General features: G+C 40.5%; 2 protein-coding genes across 2 annotated transcripts; both read left to right on the top strand.

The window, feature by feature from the left end:
- The first annotated feature begins 4,076 nt into the window (after nucleotides 1-4,076).
- On the top strand, nucleotides 4,077-9,385 carry LOC110622063. Its single transcript, XM_043957008.1, has 11 exons — nucleotides 4,077-4,233; nucleotides 4,361-4,425; nucleotides 5,736-6,017; nucleotides 6,266-6,349; nucleotides 6,533-6,991; nucleotides 7,785-7,920; nucleotides 8,038-8,200; nucleotides 8,295-8,414; nucleotides 8,503-8,697; nucleotides 8,824-8,946; nucleotides 9,054-9,385. The coding sequence occupies exons 3-11, from the start codon at nucleotides 5,759-5,761 to the stop codon at nucleotides 9,165-9,167; spliced, it is 1,653 nt and encodes a 550-aa protein (XP_043812943.1). The 5' UTR covers nucleotides 4,077-4,233; nucleotides 4,361-4,425; nucleotides 5,736-5,758; the 3' UTR covers nucleotides 9,168-9,385.
- Nucleotides 9,386-12,838: 3,453 nt separating this feature from the next.
- Nucleotides 12,839-13,661, top strand: LOC110609753 (monoacylglycerol lipase ABHD6). The gene has a single exon (XM_021749544.2). The coding sequence runs from the start codon at nucleotides 12,839-12,841 to the stop codon at nucleotides 13,487-13,489; it is 651 nt and encodes a 216-aa protein (XP_021605236.2). The 3' UTR covers nucleotides 13,490-13,661.
- Nucleotides 13,662-26,304: the final 12,643 nt, after the last annotated feature.

Below are 26,304 nucleotides of genomic sequence, written 5' to 3'. Positions count from 1 at the left end.
ACTTGAATGCTTTTTTCCAAAATTCTGAACCTCTAAATTGGATAACTGCCTGATAGATTCTAGTTTGCCAAATTGCCTAATAAGGTATTAAGCTATAGTTTGAGAGAATTAAGTTATGTGAGGATTGTATCTAAAATGCAAACATTTCAATTACGGCCCTATGGGCTATGTCCTATTAGGCCTACATTTACTAGGTCCAATTGCCCGATTCTTTTATTTTGCTTTAAAATAAATAGAGAGAAGGCCAGAGGTGATTCTCCAGATGCATTTACATCCCTTGCCAAAATAATTTTTTTATTTAAAAAATAAATTAAATTGATTAACTTCCCATCCCAAAATATAGACTTTGATTTTTTTTTTTTTCAATTAGAATGCAAAAAAAGTGTACTTTAAAGGCAAAGTACAGGTAAGTAGTAGTTGAGATCCATAGCAAATCTAAAGAAATCATAATTCAACCAGCTCATATTAGATCAAATCAAATCAAACCAATAACCCTTACTAATTTAAAAGTGATGAGCCAATACATGCAGAGCAACCACCATATGACCTCACCACTAAATTATTCTGGAAGAAACTTAGATTGAATTTCAAGAGACGTCGAAAATAAGAAATAATTAGTGTTGAAGATTAAAATATTCCAGCTTTACAAAAAAAAAAAAAAAAAAATTTAAGGAGGCGATGGAGAGGAGCTTTTAGCCACACTAGCCGAAGAAAGAGTGATTATTGAATATAACGGTAACTCTCCAAAATACTATCGTCAGCATATAAAACCTTTTATTGACAGAAAATTAAATTCTAAAATCTCAGTCGTTATTTTATGAATCAAATCAAATAATCTCTTTTTTTATAATGCAAATAATTCGAAATAAAAAGAAATGATGAGCAGTAAATATATTAAAATAATAATATAAAATTTATTGTTGTAATTATATGAAATATATTTTTATTTTTTAAAAAATAAGTAACTCTAATTTTTTAGAACATGAGTATATAAATATTAATTAATTTTATCATAAGAAAGCAAGAGAAGATATGTATATGATTTGATGGAGCATTGAGGATATGCCTTCTCTTTTTGTGATTTTGATTCTCTTTATCATACGACTAACATAAAGTAAAAGGAGAAAACGACATCAAAACAGGACTGAAAAATACCTACATTTAAAATTCCAAATTACATTCCTTCTGTCAGAAATTATGGATGTGTTTAGCTTTATCCTTTTTTTTTTTTTTTTTTTTTTTCAAAACAAAGCTTTATCCTTTTTATTTGGTGAAGAGTATGTAGTCATAATGCTCCTATACACTATCTAATACAATCATTATTTCCTCTTTAATCATAATAAGGCAATCATTTTCATCGGTTAAATTTAATTAAATCCAATAAATTAAAAATTAGAATTTTAGTATTTATAAAAATTAAATTGAATTGATTTTAATCGAGAATTAAATCAAATCGAACCATTTTGATTCAATTTAATTTAATTCAGTTTAATAATTTAAATTTTTAATAAATTTTTTATTTTTTACACTTTACTTTTAATATTTCAAAATTTAATTGAAATATTTTAATTTTAATATGATTTAATTTTTTTATATTATTAAAAATAATATACTATTATCATTAATATATTAGATTCAATTTTTTCAATTTTTTTCAAATCAAAACTGAATCGAACTAAAATAATTAAAATTTTAAAATTAAAAATTAAATTGAACTTAAATAAATAAAAAATTAAATTAAAATTTTAAATTAATTCGATTCGATTTGATTGATTATTTCAATTTAAACCGAATACAATCCCTTTAATCTTGTATTGCATTTTTTTACTCCATATTTGGGCGTTGTTAAATGAAATTATAATATATAATTTAAAATTAGAATAGATATAATTAAAAATTTTATATTTTTTAATATATAAAAAAATAAATAAAAATTTTAAAACGAATGAAATATACATATCATTTTAATTAATATTAAATTTAAGAAAAAAAAAAGTATGATTACAATAGTTGTAATTATTTGTTCAAAATTAAAGAAAAATACAAAAATAGGATCGACCAATAAAATTATACAATTAATGATGTGCATATTATTATTATTATTATTGCAAAGCAAGGTAATTAATTAATTAGGCTAATGGTGTGCCTCCACTAACTACTGACACGATAATTAGTGCGATTCTGTTTGTGCATGGGGGCTCGCACGTGCGTGCTAGTGCTCTTCCATGTGAACAGATTGTCCTTTTCATGGAAGTACTTTCGCCACAAAATCCTCTCTTTTTATTTTATTCAAACTGCTACATTACTAACATTATATTAATTTCTAAAATTTTAAATAAAAAAATATTTACTTAAAAATTTATATTATAAATCTAACAAATTACAAATTTTATTTTCACTTGCTTTTTATGCTTCTAAAAAATAGTTGATTAATATAAAATATTTCTTAAAATAAATTTTTAAAATAATTTTCACATATTTTCTAATTTTCGAAATCTGAAATAAAATTAGAAGAATGAAAAAGTCAACCCGAATCATTGATCAAATTCAAGACCTACGAAGCCCCATGCTGCCACAAAAATTAATTGAGTTATATATAACCATTTCATTGACCGAGTTGATTTTTTTTTTCATTTTAAATAGGCCTAATTTTCAATAAAAATTAAAATATTTTATACATATTTTTAATAGTGATATACATTTTCATATTTTAAGAATACTTTTTTATTTTTATAAAAATAAAATATTGTTTTTTATATCTGCATACAATATTTTTAAATAATAAATAAATTTTAAGCATTTAAATTGTCAAACTTAATATTTTATTGTTATATAAAAATAATATTTATATATTTTCAATTGATATTTTTAGTATAACTAAAAAATTTATGAGTTAATTTAGATAAAATTTAAAATTCCTTAAAAATATATATTATTTTATTGGAATAATTTAATAGATTTTTTTTAACTTTTTATTAAAATTTTATTTATTCAATCAATAATTTTTCTTTAATTTTTTCAAAAGTCAAATTGACCAAGTGCAAAATGAATAACGGCCGAAAATATTTAAATAATAAGCATGCTCTCCTATTTTGATTTCTCTAAACTTTTTGATAGGACAGTAGAGACAATAATGAATTCTCTGTTCATGCAAGATGAAGTTTTAATTAGATACTCACAAATTATTTTTATTGTTAAACTCTTTAACCGCATGAAATACTAAAAGTTTTACTTTCTAAGAACGGAGGTTTTTAATATTTCCTCAATCAAGAATTAGGGTTTCATAATTATTAGTTAATATATATATTTTTATATTTTTTATATTTATAATTTGATGTTCTAGCGTCTTAAGCATGGAAAAGTAAGTTTTTCTTTTTGATGCAGTTAAATTACTTGCATGTTTATATTAGCTTTGTTGGGTTTATGAAAATTCATTTACGGAAAAAGAAAAAGGCAAGTGTAAGAAAGAAAGAAACGCTACGCAACGCAACTCGCAAAGTGCGAAAGCAGCTGGATTCAGCTGTGAAATAATAATTATATATTTATATTTATATATATCGATGGCGACACCAACTATGATTTTCTTTTCATTTCAATTTCCTTCAACTCATTCTCTAAAATACAAAACACAAAGGGTCCAATCTAAGGTAAATGGTCTGCTTTTTTATTACAAAGAAAACGATAAATAATCATTCATACAAATAAAACTCTCTTGCAATATACTTACCATCATACAATTCAAAATAAAAAAAAAAGAAATTAGTATTTTTATTTTCACTTATAGAAATTAGGGATTAGAAAATAATCAACTATTTAATCTTTAACAAAGTATATTACGGACAACCATTGTGATCGAGTACACATGCACATTCCCACGCTCATCCAATATCATAACGCCTCGTGTCAAATAAGGACAGATGAGGAATCCAGGCCCAAAAATCCGTTAGGACACGGAGAGCTTTGGAAATGCGACAATCCACCATTGTAACAGACGATTCAACCACAGCAGAAAATGACTCTCTTTCTGTGTTATAAGGCGCCAGCGAAATTTAGGACAAGAAGAAAGCTAAATTCGAGGGGTCAAAAATCAAAATATAATGAGAAGAAGCAGAGGCTTTTGCTCTTCTCTCATTTTTTTAAAGTTAAAAACAGAGTTCTTTTCTTTAAATGCACATTGGAAAGGAAAAGACCTATAAAAAGCTCCAAGTTTATACGTAAACCAGGAAAAAAAAGGTAACACATACTGTTGTTTTTCTTTGTCTAATGTACCCAGATCCGACATCGTCGGACCCACTCATTCTCCCATTGTCTCACCACCCTCCCTTCTTCTAATATCTCTCCCTCTTTCTGTTTCTTTTAGGTGTTTGTTTATTTGCAGAGAGAGGATCCCTCAGGCAGCCATTTCCTTATTATCTTCTTCTTCAGGTTGGTGGCTCTTTCATTCTCATGGTTTAGATGTTGTTTTGTTAATCTGGGTTTTCATTTAAATGTTGAATTATGCGAGAACTTCTTTTTTCATTGTTTCAAATTACAATGGCGTTCTTAAATTATACCCTTTTGGAGAATTTTGTGTTTGATAAATTTCGTTTTGGATCACGATGTTTTTTTATTTGTTGAATTTTAAATTATTCTTATTTATTCGGTTTGCTGTCTTGTTTTCTATGAAGTTCTTTCTGTTTAATTTCATAGGTGTTATTGTTTTTTCCTTCGTTGTCGTCCTCATGCATTTCGTTTTCTCACATTATAGTATTGTACCATGATATGGACAAGTTTTTCCATTTATGAATCATTCTATTTTGTTTCTATCTTGTTTACCTTATTGGACATGGACCCTGTGTCATGCCTTTGCTCTTGATTCTATTCATCTTTCTTATAGCAGTTTCTCATTTAACATTGAAACAGGTGTTTCTTTGGCAGTGAGCACAGGATCTCTCTCTCTCTCTCTCTCTCTCTCTCTCTCTCTCTCTCTCTCTCTCTCTCTCTCTCCTTTATTAGTTTTGAACTTTTTGACAAGGTTATGATAATCTCCCCCCCCAAAGAATTTATTTTATTTTTACCTTTTGTTGTGTTTTCAAGTTCTCTAGATTTCATAGATCGTTCTTGTAAGACTGCTGATCACGGTAGGAAATTTCTTAATTGTGCTATTGTAATGCCAATGGACATTGGTGGGTTAAATTTCTTAATTACTTTTAACATATTATATTATTGATTTGAGCTTTGGTTGATTTTCTTTTATTTTTATCCCTTGGTTTGAAATTGGATGATTGCATTCATTGTGCCCAATCTCCATATAATTATTCTTCTACTGATAGATGTCATTTGACCAAATTCAGTTCTTATCTGAGAATCAAATTTTATAAGTTTTAATCAACATAATCATTATAGGTATTCTTTCATTAGTAGGATTCATTTGTTTCGGGTTCTTAGCAGAGAGCAAATTTCATTTTTTTCCCTGAGGTGGTAATGTAGCTGGAGAAGCTAACCGAATGGCATCTAAGCGTCCTTTCTAACAATCTAGTTGAAATTTTGTGAAGGGACTCTCAGCTCATGCCAACAGATAGATCTGGCCATATCTTTACTTCTTACTCCTGCTTGTGACATATAGCATTTTAGCTAAACAACTAAGATTATTTAAGAACTGGTGGAATTGTCTGTAGCATCCCAATTCACTTTGCGTTTTGCAAGGTCTTTTGCTGGTGGCATCTTTTATAAAGATGATACTTTCTTGTTGACAGGTTTATATAATCAACAAGTCATAATGGGGGGTTGTGTGTCCACTCCACCAAAAGCAATTAGAAAACACAAGAAACACGTTCGGCGATTCGGCAAACGTCATATGAAGATATCCAGTTCTCGTGATGAAAATAAGTTAAGTAGCGATACAGGATGTGTGACAGACTTTGCTGTGAGTCAATATGTCCAAATGGATTTTGAGAATGGTAAAACTGCTGGGGCCGCCAATTCAACATACCATCTCAAGCAGATGCAATGGCACCTCAGTCAAGTAGGTTTTGATGGTACGTCTTTCATTTTATGGTTGTCCGAAGTTGAAGTATGTGCATAAAGGCAATAATTTTTTGTCCTTGGATTTTGCAAGTTTCTTCATGTTTTAGGGGGTGGTGCCAAGTGAAGCATTCTCAAAATGCAAACATAAATAGAAAACTATTCTGTTTGATTGGTTTACCAATGGAACAAAAAAGTTTAACCATTGGCTTCATGAGCTTTACAGCTAGGCTTAATAATTGACTTTAAAATTTTGTTGCAGGAGTTCGCCAAGAGGAAGCTTGGTTTGATTCAGTCAGTATTCTGGAATCTGATTCTGATGATGAGTTCAGCAGCATACTTGGAGGTGGAATTTTGACTCAGAATTCTACTTAACTATATCCATAAGATATGACTCTTCATTTTCAGCAGCAGCTTAATGTGTAGATTGTGTATTTTTGCAGTTTTATTTATTTACTTTAAAGAAACAAAATGGAGGTATTCTTTTTTCTCTGTATGCATTCTTACTGGTGTAATTATTTATCTGCAGACCGGTTTTCCTCGGTGGGCTCTACAATTGGGAGTATAGCAAATGGACAAGTGCTTCAGTATGAAAGTTCTTCATGTTTTATGGATGGCATGGGTAAATATGAAGAATACCACGAAAGTTATGTGCAAATAGATGGAGTTGGGCATGGGGTAAGCAACGATGAACAGGACTCCAGGGGGTTTGCAGTCATTGGTACCCAAGGTTATGAACTATCGCTGTCAGGGAAGACGGAGGAAAACATAACGAAGAAATTGTTGGATTATGGAAGCGTTAAAGGTTTAAAAGAGGATAGACATGACTCACAAGAGAATACCTTAAAATCTGGCTTATCTCGATTAGTTCCTACTATAAGCTTCAATGAAAAGGTTTTAAATACGTCAGCACAGCAAAAGACATTAGCAGTTTTCAGGCTTTCGTTTAAGAGGAAATCATGTGATGGAGGTGAAAACAGTGAACACTGTAAGTACTCAACTTATAAGTTCCTTCAAATTTACACCAAGTTCCTTTAAATTTACACCAAGTTTCTTAGTCAATAGTCAATGAAATCTTCGGTTAATGGAGAGATCTATCTGATTCTACGTAAATTTTTTAAACCAATTTATAAAATTTATTTATATTGATTAGATTTAATTTAGAATAATATATATAAATGTATAATAAATATAAATATATCAAATATCAATTATTTAATTAAAATTAAACAATATATAGTTTAAAATAAGAAAAACCACACGATCTTTATAGATCAAGTAAATTAATAGTTTAAAATATAATTTTAACTCAAAACTAATATTTTAATCCATAATTTTTATTTGAAAAAGGAAACAACAACTAAAAACTAAAATACAAGAAGTTTAACTAACTTTTAGGAGTAAACTTAGAAATGCACTAGTTTATGATGGATTTAAACTTATATAAAAAATATGCAGAAAAAATTGAAATTTAAAAGAGAAAGGGAAGAGAATATGAAAAATATTACCTTTAAAACTGTTGAAAAAGTGTGAAAACTGATAAAAATGAGGATAGGAAAAAAAAAAAAAAGATATAAAGTTTTTCAATGACCGATGACGACTGTTATGTAATGGTAACGATCATAAGGGGGCTGTTATAGGGATCCCCGAAACCCATTATGTAATGGTCATTTTTTAAAACCATGGTGTAGCCATTGAATAGAATATTGGCACTTGATCTTGTACTTTGATTATGATAATAAGGTTAGATTACAAAGAATTTTATTTGTGTATGCTTACAGGTACTTCAAAAAGATTACTGTATCGTCCGAAAGCAGGGTTAGTAATTCCATGTAGCACAGGAGAGAAGTCAATTACAGGATGTTGGTGTGAGATTCCGCCCTCAAATTTCAAACTCCGTGGCGAGACCTATTTCAAGTATGTCATTGAATCATCCTTTGACTGGATGTTTACCCGATATCCACAAATAGTTATTCTGTTGTTTGTTTCTGTGATTAGGTAAAGATATAATTGTATAAATGATCTACAATGCAGAGATAAGAGGAAGTGCCCTGCTCCAAATTTTAGCCCATATACTCCCATTGGTGTTGATTTGTTTATCTGCGCTAGAAAGGTTCATCACATTGCACAGCACCTTGAGCTTCCTAATCTAAAAGTTGAAGGGAAAATCCCTTCTCTTCTCATTGTAAATATCCAGGTAATTATAATATGTTCCTCCTGGAATTTCATGTGCATTTGCTGCTGAGAAATTTCTTACAAGCATCATCTTATCTTGTTGTGTCTTGTGGCAGTTGCCCACTTATCCTGCTGCAATGTTCCTTGGTGAGACTGATGGAGAAGGAATGAGTCTTGTACTGTATTTTAAGGTTTCTGAACAAGAGATTTCTCCTCAATGTCAGGATAATATCAAGGTAAATTTGGATTTTCAATTTGCTTTGGCAGCATGTATTTTGCTTTATATTATGCAGAGGTTTGTTCACGATTTCTTCTAATTCACAGAAACTGATAGAGGATGAGATGGAAAAAGTTAAAGGATTTGCGAAAGAATCGAACGTCCCCTTCAGAGAAAGACTAAAGATAATGGCTGGTCTGGTGAATCCTGAGGATCTCAATTTAAGTTCTGCTGAAAAGAAGCTTGTAAATGCTTACAATGAAAAACCAGTCCTCTCTCGCCCCCAGCATGAATTTTATACGGTGAAGCAACACATTTGCCTTCAAATTTAGTTCTGCCATTGATTTATATGCTTGAATTCTTCAGATTCTTTCCACACACAGACATTTTTACCAGGTATCTGCTAACTGACAGTGTCTGACATGCAGGGCCCAAATTATTTGGAGATTGATCTAGATATTCATAGATTCAGCTACATATCAAGGAAGGGACTTGACTCATTTCGAGATCGTCTCAAAAATGGAATTATTGATCTTGGTTTAACCATTCAGGTAACTTGTCAACCTCATCAAGTTCATCATTATTGCTGGGTTATTGAAGCAATGTAAACCTTTGAAAAACATTCTTGGAAAAACTTAAACTTGACAACCTTGAACAGGCACAAAAACCAGAGGAGCTTCCGGAGGAAGTGTTGTGCTGTCTGAGACTGAGCAAGATTGATTTTGTGGACCATGGACAGATACCAACACTTAAGACCAGGGAAGATAATTGAGAGATATGAGTTCAGTGTAGGAATCCTAAAGGTACAGACAAGCTTGTAATAGGGAGAGGATGAGCTCTCTGTTCACATTTGACTCCCACCCATGTTTCTGAAATTCTTCCATTAGTGAGAAGGGAAACAAAAGCCACTTTTTGTATCCCAATTTTCAAATTAGGATGTAAAATTTTATTCATTTTCTATTCAAATAGTAAGGCAAAATGTTCTTAGAATCCTATTCAATTGATTTGATTAATATAAATAAATTAATTTTAATTTAGTGATGTTAGAATCATCTCAAATCAATGGCCTTTAGTGATGTTAGAATCATCTCAAACATTCCTAAAAAGGAATAAATTTTAATTTAGTGATGTTAGAATCCTATCAATTTCTTTTCCATTTATCTATTTTGTCCAATCTTATTATTCTTACTAATTAATATGTAATTTTTCAATTTTTTTAAAGAATGCGATTTTTAATTTAAATATAATAATAATAATAATAAATTTAAATAAAATTAATATACATCTATATTTATGAATTACCATTGAAAGTATATACTTTTTATCATAATAATAATAATTAATATGTATTTATTAATTAAAGTTCATTAGTCTTATTAGTACTTGATGATCGCCGGGCTTCCTTTGCCCTGAGCGAGATCGGGCTCAAAAGGAGAACAATGACCCAAAACCTATCAAGTCCTCCTTAAGCAAGATCGACCAAGCGTTTCAAATCTCAACCCGGACACGCGGGGTGGGCCAGATCCACCATGAGTCCGGATCCAATAAGAAGAAGTCCAACCCAGTGAAGTGAAGCGGGAGAGAATAGTAGGCCCAAACACCTTGCAGCCCTACCCACATGCGCACTAGAGAGAATTAAATGGCCGCCTGGCTTGGAGAGGGGGGTCTGACACGTCCGTAAGTACGAGCCTGAGTGACATAGACAGGTAGCATAATAGCAGGAAGGGGGCAGGTAAAAGGGGGGATCTTCTCTTTCCGGGGATCTGCTTCTTTTCTCCTTCCTGGACTCCATTTTATTTTCTCTCTGCAACTCTTGCCTAAATATACTACTTTAATTCATAAAATCTAACTGGAACGTCGGAGGGTCTCCACCGGGGCATCCCCGGTAGACCCCTGACCGTTTTTCCTTATTTTGCAGGTCCTTTCATCAAATAGAACATTGAGAGACCCATTTGATGGACCCATATGATGGACCAAGAAGAAAGCCAGATCTATATTGTAACAGCCTGGCCATCTCACCGGCACTGTTACCGTTCACGGCCCAGGGCTATCCCTCGCCTGGCCTATTGCCACCTCGGGCTTTCCACTGGCGTCATGAACAGCTCTTAACATCCATTCACCCTCACGGGTTCCTGGCAGGATTTGTCCCCTTGGGTTCTCGCATCGCATCCTTCCCCAAGTGGATTTGGCCCAAATTTCCCTTTGGAAATTAGGTCGCCTCCCCCACTACTCGAACCCTTGACCTCCCACTTTAAGGGAATAGTCTGGTGAGAGTGAGTACCAATTGTTCCAATTCTTTTTATGTAACAGCCCGGCCCTCTCACCGGCACTGTTACTGTTCACGGCTCTGGGCTATCCCTCGCCTGGCCTCTTGCCACCTCGGGCTTTCCACTGGCGTCGTGAACAGCTCTTAACATCCATTCACCCTCACGGGTTCCTGGCAGGATTTGTCCCCTTGGGTTCTCGCATCGCATCCTTCCCCAAGTGGATTTGGCCCAAATTTCCCTTTGGAAATTAGGTCGCCTCCCCCACTACTCGAACCCTTGACCTCCCACTTTAAGGGAATAGTCTGGTGAGAGTGAGTACCAATTATTCCAATTCTTTTTATGTAACAGCCCGGCCCTCTCACCGGCACTATTACCGTTCACGGCCCAGGGCTATCCCTCGCCTGGCCTCTTGCCACCTCGGGCTTTCCACTGGCGTCGTGAACAGCTCTTAACATCCATTCACCCTCACGGGTTCCTGGCAGGATTTGTCCCCTTGGGTTCTCGCATCGCATCCTTCCCCAAGTGGATCTTTGGAAATTTGGGCCAAATCCACTTGGGGAAGGATGCGATGCGAGAACCCAAGGGGACAAATCCTGCCAGGAACCCGTGAGGGTGAATGGATGTTAAGAGCTGTTCACGACGCCAGTGGAAAGTCCGAGGTGGCAAGAGGCCAGGCGAGGGATAGCCCTGGGCCGTGAACGGTAACAGTGCCGGTGAGAGGGCCGGGCTGTTACATATATCATGGCGTAGGAGGAGAAAAATATTTATCAAAAAATGGCGCCGTCTGTGGGAACGAAGGAGATCTTTTCATCACCGGAGTTCCTAAATCCACCCATTGAGATCCACATGAAGGTATGAAAGCTTATGCGAAAAGAAAGCTGGAGATTTACAATAACCCAGCTGAATAACCTAGCTGAAAAGAAAGATCCAACTGGTTCAAGAATATCTTGATAGTATTTTAGATAGTTTATTTTAACATTTATTGAATTTTATTACTACTAACTTTTTCTTTGAGATATGATGAAGTGAAACTTTAGATGATGTATATATTTGTTGAAACTGTGAGATCAACAGTACATATGTTGTAAAAGTTAGATGGGCAGATCTGCTATGAATTAGAGAGGAGGAGTATGGAAGGCTTTGAGAAAGAAACTCAAACTCTGCCGAGCACAAATTTTGATTGAGGACTTCGGCAAAGTTCGTAGATCGGAGCACCGAGAGGTCGGTGGGTTGGGATATCAAGGTTGAAAAAAGCCCGAGCTGCCAAAGGTGTGTCGACCTAGTGAAGAAGTTGCTAATAAAGAATAGTGCTAGCCTGGCTGAACTCCAACAAGCAAGGTCGGCACGACGCCACCTGTCAATGCAGACGGGTGAACATGATGGAGCCAACACCATACGTCGGCAAATGGAGAAACCGCAACTTTCAAGAATTAAAACAGATACTACCAGACGATCAGCTTTTGAGTGGGAAGGTTCTAGCAGACCATGCTCAACGGATCGAAGGAAAAGCTCAGAAAAGTCGGTAAAGCAAATATGGAAAGAACAACTTCAACAAACCAACAAGAGATTCCCAGTAAACATCACGAACCCGATTGGGCATTGAACTACATGAATAAACCAGCCCATGCTTAATAGTCGACGGACCCAAGCTTGAGATTGAAATCGTGAAGTCAGATAGATGTAAGCTTGAGGTCAAAGCCATGTTTGAGGACGATCCCGCATTCTTGGTCGGATGGCCAGACTGCCCTCAAGATTTGAATCAGCAAGTTGGTTGGTCGGAATAGCAAGACAGAAAGGAACTCGACAAATTCGACGACCACAGCGTTAGATTACTCGCTGAGGTCGGATCTGTGCTCGAGCTTAGATCTATGATCGAGGTCGGAGCCGCGTTGGAGATCGGGCTCACATTTCAGGTCGGATAAAAATGATCGTCGTGTCTAGTCGCCGCTCTCTGCTGTGGTTCGCGTAATGCCGTCGGTCTTAGCAAATCCATCATTGCTGGTTTTCTGCATTTAGACTAGGGGTGGGGAGAGAAATGAAACTGTCCGCTTCTTTCACTGCTGCAAACGAGTTGATTGTGTTTTTGTGGATCACTCGTTCCTCCTAGAGAAGAAGCAAAGTGTTTTGACTTGAGTGATCAAGGGTTAGATAATTTGAACGAAGATAGAGACGTGAAATGGCCAAGTGTTTTGGCTTCACTGCTTCCAGAGACTCCTGTTATCACTATTCCTTCACTAAGGCGGGCCTCAAATCCTCCACCACCGATCTCTGCGATGGTACCGTCATGCACTGCTGGGGCCCCAAAAGTCACGTCCCCTCTAAGCCTTCGCTGCTCTTGATTCACGGCTTCGACGCCAACGCAATGTGGCAGTTCAACTACTTCATCCCTCCTTTGAAGTCTAAATTCAATCTCTATGTCCCTGACCTCCTCTTCTTCGGCGATTCCCACACGACCCGACCCGAGCGGACCGAGGCGTTTCAGGCCCAATGTGTCATGGCTCTTATGGATGCGCTTAATGCTAGGAACATGGATCTCGTGGGGCTAAGTTACGGTGGTTTTGTCGCCTACAGTATGGCGGCTCAGTTCAAGGAGCGTGTCGGGCGAGTGGTGCTGGGATGCGTTGGAGTGTGCTTGGAAGAAAAGGATATGGAGGAAGGGATGTTTCAAGTGAAGACTGTGGATGAGGCCATCAGTCTTTTGTTGCCTCAAACTCCCGAGAAAGTTAGACAGTTGATGCGATTGTCGTTTCATAAGCCTCCGCAGACTACTCTGTCTTGTTTTCTGAACGATTTTATCGAGGTCAGATTAATTCATTTTACCACCTGAATTGTCGGTTGTTTTAAAATTAATTTCTTGTGTGATTGGACAAATAACCTTTTTTATGATAGTTTTTATTAGGCAGAATACAATATCTTGCATTCAATTGCAATTAATGCCTTGATGTTAATTACCGAAAAATGAATTTACGTTCATATGAAATATGAAACTAAGTGACATGTGCGACATATTATTTATTGATGAATATTATTGAATTAATAACGAGCATTCTCGTTATATACGCTCTGTGCAAGCTTTTATTTTGCAGAAAAATCCTGAATCTCGCTCAAAGACCTCAGACAAGCACAAGACTAGGATCCCCAAGATCTCCCGGATTAAAGACCGCGATCCCTAAGATCTCCCGGAGCAAAAACGGCAGGCGAAGATCTCAAAGATCTCCCGGAGCAAAAACGGCTGGCGAAGATCTCAAAGATCTCCCGGAGCAAAAAACAGCCGGCGGGATCCCCAAGATCTCCCGGAGCAACAAAGACTGGGATCCCCAAAGATCTTCCAGTGTCACATGCTCATAGCAAACAGCGGTATACAATGACAACACGCAAAAACAACTCATAAAAACACAGCTCCGATCTCACACGAAAGATGGGCCCTGAATCACCAATGAAGGACCAGACCTCGACCTCCCAAAGGAGCTCGAGTCCTAAGAGGAAGGGACTCTGATCTCACACGACAGTCAAAGGAGGCAAAGCACCATGCCGACCTCAAGAAAATGAGCTCGGTATTGGTAAATCCAATAGGCAGACCGAATTAAAGCGAGGCGAATCCTAAGCTAAATGCATACTAAAATACAGAACCAAACAAAGAATCAGGGGCAATCATAAGAGGCCCCGACCTCGAGCATTGACCGCTAGCACTAAACCAAGCTCAACCAGCCTAGAGAGAGGTCTAAGCAGCAAAGAGCCCACAAAAAGCTCGAGGATAGACAGCCCCAAAAACACTCGGGGGCAAAAAACCCAACTAACTGATACATACACGAGAGCCAAATGCTCATATAATGCATCAAGGAGACAGGAGCAACGTAAAAAGCCAAATAAACCATTCTGAACGACCGAATGGGGCACTAGAAAGCCCTGACTCATTAGAATACGAAAGAACTGAACCGCAGTATGGTCAAATCCAAAACAGATAGTCCGACCTCTTCAATCTAGGGTCGATCTACCCAGAAGCTTGGAGGAATCTTATGTCTGCACCGGCAAGGCTATAAGCCTATAAAAGAAAAGTTAAAACCGAACAAACAATCAGTCAGACTCAAACATAGCCTTTATAAGGCTTGACGAGAAAGTAAGAAATTAAGTCCGATTTCACAGAAGAGCTCGGGGCACCAAAGTAAAGAAAACAAAATCCAGAACTTTTGAGCTCATAACACAAGCAGCACCACGGGTTCTAGGCATAAAAACCTAAGCAAAGAACAAAAATCCGAGCTCTCGGACTCGCAACAAGTAAATAATCACGTTGAATAAAGCTAAGTACAGAAGAAACAACAGAAAGACGAGCTCCCTACATGAAAAGGCCTACCAATGTGAAACGCACAAAGGGATAAACGAAAGCGAAGGGTCATGTTCAACGCTCGGATCCGCCCACAGTAAACAAAAGGCCAAGCTCCATATCCTAGTGGAGCACACAGCTCAGACCGCGCTAATCTCCAAAAGGTTACATCCAGAGGGATAAGACGTCTGAGCTCGTAGCACTGACAAGGTCATGAGCCAAAAAGCAGAAATGCCCTCATGAGAATAAGAAAAACTCGCAAGTCAGAAGCTTAACCAGACTTCGAGCCCTTAGCCCGAATCAGTTCAACTAGCAAAGTCTCAATAGAGCCGGCCTGATCCATCAAGTAAGTAAAATTCATAAAGCCAGAAGACAGTCTGAGTAGAAAATAATGATGAGGCACAGGCCGAGGTGAAATATCATCAAATACACATCTCCAGATCGCCATACATTCAAACATCAAAATAGAAAGACAAAGGAATAAAAAGGCAAGGAAAAAACACTTTTGACAGGAGCAGTTCTCGGGCCATGCGGTCACCTATAGAATCCAAGGATTTACCCCCTCGCCATTCATGTAATAACTGCCGAGGAGGTAAAGGGGCAATTGATGACCGCCGGGCTTCCTTTGCCCTGAGCGAGGCCGGGCCCAAGAGGAGACAAATGGCCCAAAGCCTATTGTAAGGACCCGAAAATCGGACCGCTACCGGCGCTAGGATCCGGGTCGACTTAAGGCCGCCGGGACCCGTAGCAAGCCTGACATGTAACCTGTAAACCTGTTTAATCCCATACATGATCAACATTGTAACGACCCGGAAATCCGACCCGTTACCGGCGCTAGGATCCAGATCGGCTTAAGGCCGCCGGGACCCGTAGCAAGCCAAACATACCTCCCGTAACCTGTAATATCCCATACATGATCAACATACATAAAGCTGTAAACTTTTTTCTTTCTTTTTCCAAGCTTAACCTGAACATGTGCACATCAATAACATAACCACCACTGGAGTCCTCATCAAATGCTCCAATGGGGTATTTCATCATTCGATAAGCTTGGACTATCAAATACATCATAAAAACATTTCTATAGATCATGTGCCAAGGGGATAACCATAAACATAGGGTCAAGCACATACTAATCCTCAATCATCATCATCATTACATATCATAACTATACATTACTCATTCATTACATTACATGGTCATAATTACTCATTACATCATGTTCATGTCCACTACTATCTATTACAACATACAAGGCTTGACTTCACTCTAGCCGACTTCTTGATCTATCCTGTACCTGCAACTTTGGGGATAAAGGGAGTGGGGAGAGGGAGGTCGGAAGCTAGCTGTGGCCGAAAATGGGAGAAAGCTCCCCCATTTCGGCTAAGTGCCCCTTTTATAGGTGGCTGGCCAGGCCACGTTCGGGGGCCAAATGTGCCTCCGCATGCATGCCATGTTCGGCGGCCGAACTTGAGTTTCGGCGGCCGAACCTGGACTCCCCTTTTCTCATGCTTTCGGGGGCCTAACGTGCCTGCAAAACACATGCATGTTCGGCGGCCGAACTTGACTTTCGGCGGCCGAACCTGGGTTTTCCTCCAAAGACTTTTCATACAAAATTCATGTGAAAACATACTTAAAATTATTAAAAACATGAAAACATATCATAAAAACATACTTTTACCCTTCTAGAGGTTTTCGACATCCGAGATCCCACCGGACGGTAGGAATTCTGATACCGGAGTCTAGCCGGGTATTACATTCTCCCCCCTTAAGAACATTCGTCCCCGAATATTCCTCAACTAGGACATGCATAACATAAAACATAACATACATACATAACACATAGAACTCACAAAGAACTAACCTTAGAAAAGATAAGGGTATTGCTGGAGTATGGACTCCCGTGTCTCCCAGGTACACTCTTCCATATTGTGGTGGTTCCATAGGACTTTCACCATCGGTATTTCCTTGTTTCTCAGCTTTCTGATCTGGGTGTCTATGATCCGCACTGGCTGCTCAACATAGGTGAGATCCTCTTGGATCTCTAGATTAGGCTCACTAAGAACCTTGCCCGGATCTGACACAAATTTCCTCAACATAGAAACATGGAAAACCGGATGGATTCTTGCCATTGAAGCAGGCAAATCTAGCTTGTACGACACATTCCCAATCTTCTGCAAGATTTCAAAGGGTCCGATGTATCGCGGAGCTAGTTTACCTTTCTTCCCAAAGCGAACCACTCTTTTCATTGGAGACACCTTGAGCAATACCAGATCCCCCTCCTGAAACTCTACCTGTTTCCTGCGGATGTCTGCATAACTCTTCTGCCTGCTTGAAGCAGTCTTGATTCTCTCTCTGATAATGGGCACTACCCGGCTGGTGATCTCTACTAACTCAGGCCCTGCCAAGGCCTTTTCTCCAACTTCCTCCCAGCAAACAGGTGACCTGCACTTCCTTCCATATAAAGCTTCATATGGAGCCATCCCGATGCTAGCATGATGGCTGTTATTGTAGGCAAACTCTACCAAAGGTAGATGTTGCCTCCAAGAACCGCCAAAGTCCAGCACACACATTCTAAGCATATCCTCGATAGTTTGGATGGTCCTTTCTGACTGTCCGTCAGTCTGGGGGTGGAAGGCAGTGCTGAAATCCAACCTAGTACCCATGGCATTCTGCAGACTCCGCCAAAACCTGGAGGTGAACTGGGGCCCTCTATCCGACACTATCGAAACCGGAACCCCATGCAGCCTGACGATCTCATCTACATATACCTGCGCCAACTTGTCCACAGAGTAGCCACTCCTGACAGGGATGAAGTGAGCAAATTTGGTGAGTCTGTCCACAATCACCCATATGGAGTCCACTCTGTTGGACGCCACCGGTAACCCCACTACGAAGTCCATAGCTATATTCTCCCATTTCCACTCTGGAATAGGTAGCGGGTTAAGCATTCCAGCCGGCTTCTGATGTTCTAGCTTCACCCTCTGACATACTTCGCAGGCGGACACAAACTGTGCCACTTCTTTCTTCATCGCTGGTCACCAATAAACCTTCTTCAAATCCTGATACATCTTGGTGGCTCCGGGGTGAACGCTGTATCTTGCATTATGAGCCTCCCTCATAATGTCTCCTTTTAGCCCTATGTCATCTGGTACACACAAACGACTCCCATAGCGGAGGATCCCCTTACTGTCAAATCTGAACTCACTGTCTTTGCCTGACTGAACAGTCCTGGCAATCTTTACTAACTCTGGGTCCTCATGCTATTTCTGAGCCACTTGCTCCAGAAACACGGGTGTCACTTTCATCTGAGCAACCAAGGCACCTGTACCAGACAACTCCAACTGTAGGCCTTCATCAATGAGCTTGTAAAACTCCTTCACCACTGGTCTCCTCTCTGCCGTGATGTGGGATAGACTGCCTAGTGACTTCCGACTTAGGGCGTCTGCCACGACATTCGCCTTACCCGGATGGTACTGGATCTTGCAATCATAGTCACTCAGCAACTCTACCCATCTTCTCTGTCTCAAGTTCAAATCTCTTTGACTCAAGATGTACTGCAGGCTCTTATGATCTGTAAAGATCTCACATTTTACCCCATAGAGGTAATGCCTCCACATCTTGAGCGCAAAGATTACTGCTGCCATCTCAAGGTCATGTGTGGGGTAATTTAACTCGTGCTTCTTCAGCTGCCTAGAAGCATAAGCAATCACCCTCTCATTCTGCATCAGTACACAACCCAGTCCCACACGGGACGCATCACAAAAGACTGTAAAGTCCTCATCACTAGATGGCAGAGCTAAAACTGGTGCTGAAGTCAACCTCTTCTTAAGCTCTTCGAAACTCTCTTCGCACTGGTCGGTCCACAGAAACTTCTGATTCTTCCTGGTTAGTCTGGTCAGAGGAGCTGCTATTTTCGAGAAGTCCTGAACGAACCTCCTGTAGTAACCTGCCAAACCCAAGAAACTCCTGATCTCCGTCACTGAAGTGGGTCTAGGCCAGTTAGCCACAGTTTCTGTCTTCTTGGGGTCTACCTCTATCCCATTCTCTGACACTACATGCCCCAAGAACGAGATGCTCCTCAGCCAGAACTCACACTTAGAGAACTTGGCGTATAAGCCATGTTCCCTCAAGGTCTGCAAGACCAACCGCAGATGATGGGCATGCTCCTCTGCATTCCTGGAATACACTAAGATATCATCTATGAAGACAATAACAAAGTGATTCAGGTACTGGCTAAACACTCTGTTCATGAGGTCCATGAATGCTGCAGGGGCGTTAGTTAACCCGAACGGCATTACAAGGAACTCAAAATGCCCATATCTGGTCCTGAAAGCCGTCTTTGGCACATCCTCATCTCTGATCCTCAGCTGATGGTACCCAGATCTCAGATCTATTTTGGAGAAACATCCCGCTCCTGCTAGCTGGTCGAATAGATCGTCGATCCTTGGCAAAGGGTACTTGTTCTTGGTAGTGACTTTGTTCAACTGCCTGTAGTCGATACAAAGTCTAAGGGATCCATCCTTCTTTCTGACAAACAAAACTGGAGCACCCCTGGGTGAGGTACTCGGTCGGATGAAGCCCTTGTCTACCAACTCCTGTAACTGCTCCTTTAACTCTTTCAATTCTGCTGGCGCCATCCTGTAGGGAGGGATAGAGATCGGTCGGGTTCCAGGCATCAATTTCATCTCGAACTCTATCTCCCTAGTAGGTGGTAAACCTGGCAGCTCGTCTGGGAACACATCTAAGAACTCTCTAACCACTGGCACTGAGGCGGGCTCTCTGACCTGACTGCTAAGCTCTCTCACATGAGCCAAATACCCTTGACATCCCCTCCTAAGCAACCTACGAGCCTGAAGAGCTGATATCAGACCTCTAGGTGTACCCCTCCTGTCTCCTCTGAAGACAACCTCAGACCCATCCTGACGTCTGAACCTGACTACCTTGTCCCTGCAGTCCAAGGTAGCACCATGGGTAGATAACCAGTCCATCCCTAGAATGACGTCAAAATCTGTCAAGTCTAGAACCACAAGGTCGGCGGACAAGCATCTTCCCTCAACAAACACAGGACTACACTGGCAGACTGACTCTGCCACTGATGGATCACACTTGGGTCCCCTGACCCAGAGAGGACACTCTAACTCAGAGATCATCAACCCTAACCTCTGGACGGCTCTCGGTGTAACAAAAGAATGAGATGCACCAGGGTCCATCAAGGCATACAAATCTGAACAACCAATGACTAAATTACCTGCCACCACGGTGTTGATGCATCTGCCTCCTGTTGAGTCATCGTGAAGATCCGTGCTGGAGCTGATGGACCTTCACCTCTGAACCCTGCTGAAGAAGAGGCTGCCCCTCTCCCTCTGCCTCTGCCACTGGCCTGCGTCATGGCTGGAGCTGCTGGCTGCGCTACACTGCCTGAAGCTGTCTGCTGGGACTGTGCCATCGGGGCTGCTCTTGGACATTCTCGAGACATATGCCCCTCCTGACCACATCTGTAACAGGCTGTCGTCCCAAACCGACATACTCCTCTGTGTGGCTTGCCACACCTTGCACAAACTGCATTATCCGCACCAGAGCTTGAGCCACTCCCTAGTCCCATACTGGACTTAACCTTGTTCCAGAACTTGTTCTTCTTAGACTTCCTAGGACCTCTGTCCCACTTCTTGCTACCTGAAGTTGCTGCATTCATAGAAGAAGAGCCTGGGGTCTTAGAACCAGAAGGCTGTGCCACTGACTGTTTAACTGTCCCCTGAACGATGGCACTGGCCTCCATTTTCCGGGCCATATCCACTATGGCGTGGAAGCTCTCCCTATCTGCTGACTGGATCAAAGAGGAATATCTGGAGTGGAGTTTCATGATATACCTCCTTGACTTTTTCTGATCCGTGTCAAGGCTTTGTCCTGAAAAAGGCAACAGCTCCAAAAATCTGTCTGTGAACTCTTCTACACCCATCTCATCAGTCTGCCTCAACTGCTCAAACTCTATCATCTTCAGCTCCCTTGAACTATCTGGGAAAGCCCATCCTACAAACTCGTTTGCAAACTCTTCCCAAGACATGCTATCCACTTTCGGGTTCATATAATTCTTGAACCACTCTCGTGCCTTTTTGCACTTAAGTGTGAACCCAGCCATCTGAATGGCTCTACTATCATCAGCCCCAATCTCATCTGTGATCACCTTGACCCTCTCCAGATACACAAACGGGTCATCCCCTTTTTCATACTGGGGAGCACCCAACTTCATGTAGTCGGTCATCTTGGCCTTGCTCCCACTGGCTGAGCTAGGTCTAGGAGGTTGGGTAACTGGGGCTGCTGGTTCTGCTGGAGGAGGAGGAGGTGCAGCATCCCCTGGGATAGGGTTTGCTGGATTTGGATAGTAAGGTGGAGGTGGATACATTGGGTACTGTGAATATGGTGGGTAGTAGGGTGGGTATGGCATCTGTGTGGGATAAGGGCGAAAGCTGTGGTAGTCCAATGTGCCTCCCATCGAATACCCGGGGTTTTGTGAGAAGGGTGGGTAGTAAGATGGCTGAACAAATCCCGAGGCCTGAGTGCCTCCTTGGGATTCTCCCATTCCTTCTTCTGACATACTGACTCCCAGACTGCCATCCCTCCTCTGCTCTACATCCATATCATCCCCCATATCCTCTGATGCTCCTCCCTGAACTGTTCCTCTGACTGATCTGCTTCTACCCAGATCCAAAGACCTTCTAGGGTCTCTTACTGTTTTGTCCTTGTTGGACCTGCTTGACATTGCCCTAGGCAATGTAGGAGGACGGGCGCTCATGCCCTCATCCTCAGGTGGCACTCTAGTCAATCGTGCAGATCGACGAGTTCCTCTCATTCTGTTTTCTGAAAGGTAGCACATAACAAGCAAACATTAGCATCATATGGTTCATGTGGGCACACATGAACCCTCATCACATACATCACATATCATTAATGCACATGCATATAATCATGGCATTTCACATCATCATGTAATACAGGACTCTACATCCTATCCTAGTGGACATAACCTTTCCTATTGTGCTTGACCCTCTATAACCTCTATGAGCCCGACACTCTAGGTCCGACCATATGAACCTAGGGCTCTGATACCACTCTGTAACGACCCGAAAATCGGACCGCTACCGGCGCTAGGATCCGGGTCGACTTAAGGCCGCCGGGACCCGTAGCAAGCCTGACATGTAACCTGTAAACCTGTTTTGTAACGACCCGAAAATCGGACCGCTACCGGCGCTAGGATCCGGGTCGACTTAAGGCCGCCGGGACCCGTAGCAAGCCTGACATAAAACCTGTAAACCTGTATAATCCCATACATGATCAACAATATGCATAAAAATTTAAAACTTTTCTTCCCTTGAACATCAACCAAACTCAACCTGTGCATAACATTAACATAACTTTGATCCCTCTGTGGGATCTCATCTGTGCCCCCAATGGGTAACATACATCTGTTGAGTTGGTTTGCATAAACATTAACAAAATCTCTAAGATCATGCATAAAAGGGATACAACAATCTATGGTCGAGCACATACTAACATCCATAAAACTCGTTACATAATTATACTGTACTTTTACATTACAATTTGATCATGTCCATTGCTAACTATTACATAAGCATGACTTCTTTACTCTATCCGGACTCCCGTACTATATCCTGTACCTGTAAGCCTGGGGGAAAAGGGAGAGGGGTGAGCTAAAAGCCCAGTGAGTAGAGCTAGTAAAAACACATTAACACTATGCTCAAATGGAATGCATCATAACACAAACAATTCACATAAGGGTTGGGTGAACTTGTCACCAAATAGTCCAAGTTAACTCTGTGCCAGGCCGTAGCATGGGGTCCTGGTCTTCCTGTCATACATACATTACTTACCATTTTCCCAGGGCCTCCTCTGGGCTCCTGGTCTTCGAGTCCCATAACCGTACCTTACTCTGTGCCAGGCCTGTAGACTGGGGCCTGGACTTGCTTACTCTGTGCCAGGCCGTAGCATGGGGTCCTGGTCTTCCTGTCTTGGACTAATTGGGTCATCCAACATTCACCCACAACAACAACAATTTATGCAATGCGGCATATTCGTGAAAACTAATGCAATCATCCTATTGCATAATCATGATGCATGAAGCATGATAAAACATTTAATTTAAAAGATTTAGTTTAGTTCCACTCACCTCTGGCTGACTCTGACAATACCGAAGCAGCTGAACTCACTGCTGGGGTCCTCGGTTCCTCGGGTCCGAACCTACACAGGTGGACTCAAATGAGGGACCAAACATACATAAACATGACTCTAATATATCCCCCAAAAACCCCCTAAAACATCATGAAAACATCACAGAAAATATGCATGAAATGGCTGAACAGGGCACTTTCGGCGGCACCTTCGGCGGCCGAAAGTCCTGGACAGAGACGAAACTCAGCTAGGTTCGGCGGCACCTTCGGCGGCCGAAAGTGCCAGACAGAGACGAAAGTCTCTTTTCGGGGGCAACTTCGACAGCCGAAAGGCCTGCCTCCCCAGCCATGTTCGGCGGCCGAAAGTACCTTCGGCTGCCGAACCTGGTTTCTGCCAAAGGGCAGAAACTTGGTTCCCTTTTGCACATTTCGCCTCCAAACCTTCCAAACATGCATATTTTTCAACCAAAGCATGCATACAAGTTCCTAGGGGCCTCAAACATGCATATACCCCATCTACAACACTTCAAACATACTCAAACAACACACATTGTTCAAAACATCAATATATACCCATAACTCAACATATACCCTAGCATGCATTTCTACCCTTAGATCTTGCATAAAACTTATTTAAAACACATAAGGAGCTTAAGATCGGCTCTTACCTCTTGAAGATCGAGAGGGAGACGACCTAAACTTGGAGATCCACGAAAATGAGCTCCTGAGTTCCCAAAGCTCCAAAACTTGGTTTAAATGCTCAAAACTTTCAATGCAAGCTTAAAACTCAAGAAAAATGGAAGAGAGTTGGAGGAAGAACACTAGATTTGCAAGAGGAAGGCCGGAAGCTCGCTGTGGCCGAAAATGGGAGAAAGCTCGCCCATTTCGGCTAAGTCCCCTTTTTATAGGTGGCTGGCCAGGCCACGTTCGGGGGCCGAATGTGCCTCCGCATCCATGCAAAGTTCGGCGGCCGAACCTGGGTTTTCCTCCAAGGACTTTTCATGTAAAAACTCATTTAATTTCATACTTTAAAACATTAAAATACATGAAAACATTTTATAAAACATGATTCTACCCTTCTAGAGGTCTCCGACATCCGAGATTCCACCGGACGGTAGGAATTCCGATACCGGAGTCTAGCCGGGTATTACATGTTTAATCCCATACATGATCAACATCATACATAAAAATTTAAAACTTTTCTTTCATACATTCTATCATATGCCAAACTCAACCTGTGCATGCACTGAACCTGTACATAATCATAAACTTGACCCCTCTGTGGGATCTCAACAAAGCCCCCAATGGGTGGCATAATAAGAGTTGAGTTGGCTAAATATGGACATCAATAACATTAAGATCATGATTCAAAAGGGATTACATCATATTATGGTCAAGCACACTTCTAACCTCAATATCATTACATTACATATCTATACATCATTATACAATTTGTCATGTCCGCATTCTAACTATCACATACATATGACTTCATTACTCTTCTTGACTTCTCTGTCTAACCCGTACCTGCAAACCTAGGGAATTTGGGAGAGGGGTGAGCTACTAGAGCCCAGTGAGCAGAATCATAAAGCATTTAAAACACATGCTATCATGGAATGCATCACATCACAACTAATCATATCAAGGATGAACTTGTCACCATTTAGCCCTCTACATAATCCAATCATGCCAGGGGCATAGTGCAGGCCACACCTGGTCTTTCTCTTATACATAACATAACATAACATACATATTCCATGGTGCCGGGGGCGTAGTCCAGGCCACTTCCGGTCTTTCTCTTACATAGTGCCAGGGGCGTAGTGCAGGCCACATCTGGACTTCCATATCATATCATCATGTCATAACATATGAGGGCTAATGGATCATTCAACATTCATCCACATCAACAACATATTATGCAATGCAACATATTCGTGATTTCTAATGCATACAACCTAAAATATCACATGGCATCCGTGATGCATGAACATGCTCAAAACTGATTTATTTATTTAAAAGCATAAGAGTCATTCCACTCACCTCTGGCTAGCTCTGACACTGACTGAAGCAGCTGACTCACTGCTGGGGTCCTCGGTTCCTCGGGTCCGAACCTACACAGGTGGACTCAAATGAGGGATCAAATAACTAGAACATAACTCTAAAAACATCCCCCAAAAATCGCCTAAAACATCTCAAAACATCCATGCAAAACATGCAAAGAAAGGCTGGACAGGGCACTTTCGGCGGCAGGTTCGGCGGCCGAAAGTCCCAGACAGATCCGAAAGTCAGGCACTTTCGGCGGCACCTTCGATGGCCGAAAGTCCCAGACAGATCTGAAAGTCCTCTTTCGGGGGCAAGCTTCGGCAGCCGAATGCTGCCTCCTCAAGGGGGTTCGGCGGCCGAAAGTTCCTTCGGCTGCCGAACCTGGTTTCTCCCAAATGGGCAGAAACTTGGCTCAAACGAGCCTCTTGCCTCCCCAAGCCTCAAATCATGCATAAACTTGTTCTAAAACATGCATACAAGCTCCTAGGGGCCTCAAACAAACATATACCCCAACTACAACACTTCAAACATACTCAAACATGCCACATTGTTCACAAATCACATAAAATCTAACATAGCTCAACTAACTTACACATGCATTTCTATCCCATAAAACTTCATAAAACTTGTTTAAAACATATATTGAGCTTAAGATCGGCTCTTACCTCTTGAAGATCGAGTAAGAGACGACTAAAACTCGGAGATCCAAGCAAATGAGCTCCTGAGTTTCCAAAGCTCCAAACTTGTTTAAAAATGCTCAAAACTTACAATGTGAGGTTAAAACTCAAGAAAAATGGAGGAGATTTGAAGAAAGAACACAAGATTTGGGGAGAGGGAGGTCGGAAGCTAGCTGTGGCCGGAAATGGGAGAAAGCTCCCCCATTTCGGCTAAGTGCCCCTTTTATAGGTGGCTGGCCAGGCCACGTTCGGGGGCCGAATGTGCCTCCGCATGCATGCCATGTTCGGCGGCCGAACTTGAGTTTCGGCGGCCGAACCTGGACTCCCCTTTTCTCATGCTTTCGGGGGCCTAACGTGCCTCCAAAACACATGCATGTTCGGCGGCCGAACCTGGGTTTTCCTCCAAAGACTTTTC

Source organism: Manihot esculenta, chromosome 1 (assembly GCF_001659605.2).
Source record: "Manihot esculenta cultivar AM560-2 chromosome 1, M.esculenta_v8, whole genome shotgun sequence".
Taxonomy (NCBI): domain Eukaryota; kingdom Viridiplantae; phylum Streptophyta; class Magnoliopsida; order Malpighiales; family Euphorbiaceae; genus Manihot; species Manihot esculenta.
This window is presented reverse-complemented; position numbering and strand designations above follow the sequence as displayed.